The sequence below is a fragment of the Mytilus californianus genome, unplaced genomic scaffold, assembly GCF_021869535.1.
Source record: "Mytilus californianus isolate M0D057914Y unplaced genomic scaffold, xbMytCali1.0.p SCAF_2, whole genome shotgun sequence".
Taxonomy (NCBI): Eukaryota; Metazoa; Mollusca; class Bivalvia; order Mytilida; family Mytilidae; genus Mytilus; species Mytilus californianus.
Genome location: NW_026262668.1, coordinates 67,157,811 through 67,166,401, shown reverse-complemented (window position 1 = coordinate 67,166,401; position 8,591 = coordinate 67,157,811). Strand labels below are relative to the sequence as shown.

General features: G+C 30.1%; 1 protein-coding gene across 8 annotated transcripts in view; it reads right to left on the bottom strand.

The window, feature by feature from the left end:
* Positions 1-2,781: 2,781 nt before the first annotated feature.
* LOC127728027 (transient receptor potential cation channel subfamily M member-like 2) overlaps positions 2,782-8,591 on the bottom strand; it is a 94,569-nt gene continuing 88,759 nt past the window's right edge. For 7 of the 8 annotated variants that reach the window (XM_052235178.1, XM_052235176.1, XM_052235179.1 and 4 more), the window contains one exon: positions 2,782-8,407. In XM_052235178.1, coding sequence (XP_052091138.1) covers positions 8,291-8,407 — 117 coding nt within the window. In that variant the 3' untranslated portion in view covers positions 2,782-8,290. The remainder of the gene's footprint in view (positions 8,408-8,591) is intronic. The other variant, XR_007993980.1, reaches the window with a different exon arrangement.

The following is an 8,591-nucleotide window of genomic DNA, read 5'->3' as shown; positions in this document are numbered from 1 at the left end:
AGAGGTCGGCAAGGAGAGGCGCAGTTCGTTCCCATAGGAATGCCGACAATTTGTTGAAAAGTCTACCTCCAAATTCAACAAATATGTTGTCAATCAGAAACTCCAGCATACTGATCACGTGTTCCTCTGTGTAGCATGTTTTACCTTTCGTTCATTATTAACAAAATATGCCAGCTTTTATGTAACAACATTCCAACAGAACTTTTATATGGAGTTTGTATCTTATAGATGAAAAAATATTCTAGAGCGTATGTTTCATATAACAATTTCCTAGACGGGAAGATGCCACTGAAATAAGTAAACACTATTATATAAACTTGGTGCGTCAAAAGCACTTTTCTTAAAACAACTTCATCAGAAACAATCAAAACAAAAGCTAGAGGCTCTAAATAGCCTGTGTCGCTCACCTGTATCTTCAACAATAGCAATTTTTGGTAAAAATCATCATGAAAGGGCAATAACTCTATAAAGAGTTAACTGAAAATTTCAGTCATGTTGACATACTTGTAGATATCTCGTCTTGTTTATAATTGAGAGAAATCGTTATTCAAGCGCAATAACTTAAATGAGCAGTCAGTCAACTGACGATTTCGGTCATGTTTGACTTAGTTGTAGAAATTGACTTGTTGATCATTTTTGCAGTTTAAAGTTTCTTTCTATCTAGTATAGATTTAAGGCATAAACGCAAAAACATGGTAAAAATCGTCATTAAAGAGCAATAACTCCAATAAGGAGTCGTCTGATGATTTCAACCATGCGGACTTATTTGTAGATCCTGTATTGCTTATCCTTTTCCTAATAAAAATTTCTCTGTATCTATTATAGTTTCCAAAATAATAGACAACTAGAGGCTCTAAAGAGTATGTGTTGCTCACGTTGGTCTATGTGCATATTCAACAAAGGACACTCTCCAACATTGTAGACAAGAACAGAATTCATTACAAAAATCTCTGTTTTGTTGATCCTGTATTGCTGATCATTTAGTCTGTTTAGTTTCTCTCTTTATCTTCTTTAGTTTTTGCTCAAACACAAAAGAGGGTAAAAAAAATCATCATTTAAGGGCAATGATCCTATAAAGAGTGACAGTCTACTAACTATATCAACAAAATTTGACTTGTTAGTAGATCTTTCCTTGTTGATCATTTTTGTGGTTTAAAGTGTCTATTTATCTATTATAATTTTTATCATATAAGGCAGAATGCAAAAAAATGATAAAAATCGTCATTAAAGAGCAATAACTCCATTCCTCCATTCCTCTTTATTGAAGATCTTGTCTTGCTGATCATTCTTGCTTATTTAAGTTTCTATCGATCTATTATATTTTTTGAAATATAAGGCAAAAACAAAAAATTGATCAAAATCGTCATCAAAGGGCAGTAACTCTAATAATGAGTCGACTGACGATTTCGACAATGCTACTTGTTTGTAGAACTTGTCTTGTTGGTCATCTTTGCCGTTTAAAGTTACTCTCTATCTATTATAGTTTTCAAGATAATAGGCAAAAATGAAAAAAAAAATGGTAAAATTTGTCATTTAAGGTCAATAACTCCTATTAGAAGTCGTCTGACAGTTTTGACGTGTATGAACATTTTGTAGAGCTCAACATTAGGAACATTTTTGCTCCGTCTGATTTTCTCTATTTATAACGGTTTTCAAAATAATAGACAAAACTTGCATTACCCTTATATTCAATTTTGAGCCATGTCGGCCATCTTGGTTGTCAGGCGGGGTTATTGGACACATCTTTTAAACTAGATACCCCAATGATGATTATCACCAAATTTAGTTGAATTTGGCCCAGTAGTTTCAGAAGAGAAGATTTTTGTAAAAGTTAAGGACGATGATGAAGGACGCCAAGTAATGAGAAAAGCTCACTATCTGCCCCGTCAGATTTTCTCTATTCATTGCAGTTTTCAAGATAAAAGACAAAACTTGCATTTCACCCCATGCGACACTTCACCTTTTCGACAGGTGAGCTAAAAATGAAAGCCAAAGATGTATAAACACTTCAGGAGCTTTATGACTTAAAGAAACCTTTACAGATGAGATGATGGCTGGCTGTTTGGGGAGTTAAATCTTCCCCAATTGGCTTTCAACTTATTTTGCAGGATAAATTTTACAATTAGGGATATTTCATTTTACTACTTATGATTTGAATAGTTTTTATAAACTATAATTCCTATACTTCACTGTTTTGCCTAATTCAAAGTAGCATGAAAACAAGATATTTGTACTCTCGGTTTAACATTATTTTTGTAGAGATATCTAAGATGTACATACTGTCCCAATCACTTAACTTCTTGAACCACTGAACTATGAACATGAGATCATCATCAAGACCATGTGTTACTGTCAGAGAAACATATAATTCTATATACAATTTGCCTGTTAATTATAAAAATTCGATATCTATGACCACTTACTGCAAATGACCTACCAAACATGAATATTACCATGTGTAAGACTGACATGGGACCTACTGAAGCAATAATGGAGTACTAAACTGTAGAGAAGGTATAATATTTTGTTAAAAACGGTCAGTATGGACTTTATCATCATCACTTAACATTAGGATGTTACCAGAGCCATAAAATCTATGTTACCCAAAACGGACATTTGCAAGACAGAAATTTCAAAACATACAGCAATTTTCAAAGAATGCATTATTTAGGGCATCTGTCATTTGAAAAATAAATGTTTGCACAAACAATTAAAACTGCCATTACAGCAATACTATGGCTCATCTTCAACAACATTTTTGCAAGGCAAAACAAAAACAACTTATAATGTGTAAAACTTTAATTATTGTGATATGTCATACCTGACTGAATTGACTTACATGGATAAAGCCACAGATGTAGTTAAAGACTGAAGATTTCTAAGTGATTTATTTGATAAGAAAAATTGATTTTCATGAAATAAAGAAATACAAATATCTTTTAATTGAAAAAAAATACTAGTATCTATCCGTGTTTTGATTCAAAATCTAAAATTTATTTGTAATCCAAACATATAAATAGAAGTGTTCTTTTTAAAACAAATCAGAATTTGTTAAATTCTAAAAGTATTTCTATAAAAAAAACCACTTTCTTTACATCATTTTTATTGTATTACTACGTCTTTTATTATTACAAATTTAAATAGAAAAAATCACTGTACAGTTTTTTTTTTTATTTTGAAAAGTATATTAGTATGTGGAAACACATTGGCAGACTGAGCAACTGTACTTTTTAATTTTAAATTACAAATAAATTATTATAAAATAAATACTTGATGAAATATATAAAAACAAATAACAAATAAAAGTTTAAAAACAAATAAGAAAAAAAATTGGTCTTGCCTACTGGCAGATTCTCAAAATATTGGCAATTTAAGGAAAATAGATTGCTTTCACAATAAAGAAACATATATATATATATATATATGTATATGTTTGAAATGTATATGGAAATTTTATGTAAACAGCCAGAGCTTTAGAATTATAACATAAAAGCTATAAGTTTACTAGTAATACCTGTAAATCTGATAGTCCTAGTCCAAATCAATGAAGGAAATGTTCATGTTTAGCTATAGACAACCTTAAATCTATGCCAGAAGTGTGAAATTTTGATTTTTATATATAATATTTACACTGAGATTCAGAACTATAAATCTACTGTCTTAAAAATATCACAGCTTTCATACAATATTTCTAATTATAAACTATTGACACAGAGATATGTCTCGTCTGTATGTAGTTTTGGCCATATTATAAAATAAGTAAACTGTTAACACAGGGATATGTCTCGCCTTTTTGTAATTTTAATAATGCAAATGTTGAAATTAAAATAGCAATACTTTAACATGTAAGTTATGCAAATATTCAAAGTCAATGAACCATGACTGAAGATACAGGGCTAAACAATCTCCATCGAAATGAGATGTGCCAATGCTAATACCATTGACTTATCATAAGTCGTTCCCTTTAAACAAACCTAAACAGAAACATTAACTTGTAAAACTATGTAAAAGTTTCAAAGTCAATGAACCATGATGAGGGGGTGGGGCTATATAATCTCCATGGAAATGAGACTTGCAAATGCCAATAAATTTGCATACCAAATATCATTGACTGAACATAAGTGGTTCATCTTAAACTGATCTAAACACAAACTAAGACATGTAAACTAAGCAAAAGTTTCATAGTCAATAGACCATGACTGAGGGGGCAGGACCACATATTCTCAATGAAAATGAGATGTGCTTATGCTCAAATAACTGCATATCAATTAACATTGGCCTACCACTAATGGTTCTCCTTGAACTGACCTAATCACAAACAAATATATGTAAACTAGGCAAAAGTTTCAAAGTCAATAGACCATGACTGAGGGGGCAGAGCCAAATAATCTCCATGGAAATGAGATATGCCAATGCCTATACAACTGCATACCAAATATCATTGACCTACCACTAGTGGTTCCCCATAAACTGACCTAATCACAAACTAATACATGTAAATAAACTAAGCAAAAGTTTCAAAGTCAATAGACCATGACTGAGGGGGCAGGGCCAAGTAATATCACAAACTAATACATTGTTGACGCCCCCAACGCCATAAACAGCATACATGTCTTGCTTTTTGACTCCACCAAGGCGAGACAAAAATAACAACACTTTAGCATGCTTGTAAACTATTCCAACCTTTTAAAGTAATTAAGCCATGACCGAGGATGTAGAGCCAAATAATCTCCGTAAATTAAACATTTTCATGCTAATACAACTGCTTACCAAATGTCATTGACCTACAATAATTGGTTTCTTTTAAACCCATCTCATCACAAACTTTAACATGTAAACTATATGCAAATGAAAGTGTCCATGCTTAAACTACCCCATACTGAATATCTTTGACATACTATGAGTGGTTCCCCTTAAACTGACTTAATCCCAACTTTTAACAAACTGTTGACAAAGCTGATGCCTCCTTAAACAGCAAGCCTATGTCTCACCTTTGTGACTAAGTCAAAATATAAATATAAATTGAATAATACATTGTAAAACAATATATGTAAAGTTTTAAAATATAAAAACTCCTGTCATTCATAAATCATATTCATCTTATATATCATGTATAATTAAAATATATGTAATAAAGCGAATAAATTTTTTTCCATAAATAATAATAAAAACTTACAAAATGTACAAAGGAGTAAGTTCGGTAAGGGCCATATTTGGCCCCAATTATAAAGTTCAATGTTACAAGATAAAAAATGTTTTAAGTTGACTTAAAGACATGTGAGAAAGTTAAATAGAACTATTTGTGTCAAAATTTTATTCTAAAGCGTTGATTTTTACATCCCAAATAGGTCAAAATAAGAGATTTTGGCGAAATTTTACAAAATCAGCCTGATTTCAACCAAATTTATGACAAAGAAACATAGAGCGCAGGCGTCGACAAACTAAATATTCAAGTAAGACATTATAAACAATATTGTCAAAGATCTTTATTGTCGACATATGTGCTCTATGTTTCCTGTCCAATAATCAATGAAAATTTACTCAATTTCAGTGATTTTTCGTTGAAAATCAAAATGAGTACCATTTATGACCTCATGAATAAAACGCAGGAACATAAATTTTCAACAAAAGAATTATTTCCTATCTAGTCACTGTATTAGCTATGATTCATTGTGATATTAGTCAATAAATCCTAATTTGAAATTTAAGCTAAAAAAAGGGGCCATTTTAGGGCCTTATCAAATGTAACTTTCCTCAAGTACACAAGTCCCTATGTGAACAGATCTTAGCAATTCTACAAGATTTTGAAGTTTTCTTTCTTTCTAATAATTAATTTAAACATTATTCATATACTTCCTCCAGTTAAAATAAACTGTTAACATAGAGATATGTCTTGCCTGTCTACAGAAATTTCAGAAAAAGACAATCTGATGGACAGCAACATTGCTAATTAATTTAAAGTCGCTGGACCAACTAGTGGGCAGGGCCTTGAAATGGTTGACAAACTGATATGTACTGATAGTAAAGCAACTTTATACAAATTATCATTGATCTATCACAAGTAGTTCCTATCAAACTAACTTAAGCAGAAAACTTAACAATTGTCGTCAAATATTAATGAAAAATTTCTCCAGAAAAGCAATCCCCATCTCGCTTTCCACGACTTTCTTCGCAATTGAGACAAAAACACATCAACAGCATCTTTCACATATTTGAAAATCCACTGAAAATTTATCATCTGGATAAGACCAGAATATGCTACTGTATGCTCTCTAATTCTTAGCTGATTTATACTTGCCCCAAACATGTGATTGTTTATAATCAACATGCTTTTTGCTTGTTCACAGTTCTTCATTGGTCTAAACACAATTGACATAAACTTTTCTTTCTTTCAACTGATTTCCCTATTGTAACATCTCACAGAAAAAGCTTGATTGTTCTGTTGATCATTGAAAAATAAAAATAAAGTTTGCCTTCATATTGTCTAAATTTCATAAGAGAAATCAATTCCACCACCATAGATTGTGTAATACTATATTTCTCCACTCTTGACAATAAATATTTGACTGTCTTGTATTGGCAAATATAATGTTGCACTAAATCCACTGGTAGAATCTATATTTACGCCACTGGTGACGTAAAATAGAATCACTTTCTATTGTCTACATTTGATTGAAAGATATGTTAGATTAAATACTATTTCACACAGGTTAAAAGGACATCTGTCAGTAAATGATGGACAATGTAGAAATATATTTTTCCTATGAGACGAAGCATCCATATCTATATATGTTGATTGTTAAACTGAACAGCATAAAACAGTGCGATTTTTACACCTAAGATATCAATTGATTAAACTCAATAGTATAATTTTTCATATAGATATAACTGAAAAATCAAACAAGTTATCATATATTCAAACATTGTTTTTCTTCATATTTTTTGAGCAAATGGTGTATTTGAAAGCTTCATAAACATATTTAAAATTGGCTTGAAGCAATGTTCAAGTTTAATTACAGGCTAAAAAAATATTAGATTAAAAGTTGTCTTTTCAGTTCATGATTTCTGACCCTTATTTAAACAGTTTATCTTTATATTTGTAAATTTAAAAATAAAAATAACATTTTTGCTTTAACATCATCAAAACAGTAATAATCTTAATATACCATGGAGATTCTACACATCTTTGGAAAAAAAGACACAAAATGTCTTTAAATGACTAGAAAATGGTATTACGATAGCACTTTAATTTTGATTTAATATATATGAAAGCTAAACATTTATTACTTCCTATGTACAATTATCATGAAACTCTATTTTAGAAAGGGCTTGAATTATTCGAGTTATTTTAGAATTTGAAATCATTTCCAAATACAATGTATGTGCCCCTTTTTTGAAGAATATTCTAATAAATAATATAAAATTATACATAATAAATATACATGTATAATGTTCTACAATACATTAATGCTTTTCTATTATATTTTATGGTCTTTTGAAAGCACATGCATATGTTTCTTGTTTGGATGAAATTGTGAACTCCTGGTTTCTTACATAACAAATCAAATTTTTTTTAATTTTTTTTCTGGGATTTTTTTCTTTTTCAAAAGTTGGAAGCTGCCAAATTAATCCAATACACATTCAGTTACAAGACAACATGTTTTTAACTGATATATTTGCTGTCTTTGATAAATTAATATTTGACGAAAATGCTACTGCAACAGCACACACAATGTTCTTTAATAGTTTGTTCTTCAATACACTAATATAAAACTCATCTTTTTTTTATCATCATAAAAACATTTAGAAAAAAATGCCTTTTGGAACTCTTTTTAATATAAGGTATGTCTCAACATTTCTCACCTGAAAATTTGCCTATATGAGTAGCAGACCTCCATAATGTTTAAAATTACATTTGATATGCGTAATAATTATTCCTTTGTAATGTTGAAATCTATCCCTTCTGAAGTTCAAAAATGATAAGAATGCCATTTGGAAAGATTGGAAAATTGAGAAAAGGCGCCTTTTATGAAGAAAAACAATGTAACCAATGTTACATTTAAAAATAATTATTTCCTGAGCATAAACTGAACTAACTAAATCACAGTTAATTGCAAAAAGTAAAAAATAAATATCAATGTAAGTTTATAAAAAAACAAGTTCCTCTTTCATTCTTCTAATGAACATTTGGGTACAACATTATTATCAAAAGCATGAAAAATATGCTTTCAATAAGGACATATATACTTTCCATTCACATTTAGCTTTATTCTTAAACAATTTTAGAAATTTAAAAAGCAGCATTTAACTTGTCTGCCACCAGCTTGACATAGTAAGCATGGGCAGCATGTAATGTCATATTAGCTCTAGCTGTTAACCAAGTCACAGCATCTACACTTTCACCAGCCTGAAAATAAAAATTTAATAAATTATTAAAGGTTCACGAAACAAAAAGTTTTTTGTGACAACTAAATGTTAATAATGAAAACTTCTATCTTTGACAAACAAATTTATAGGAACAGGATATAAGAAAAATGCTTCATTCTAAAGCAATTTTAAAAGATCACTGCCAAAATAGAGAAAACTTGTTA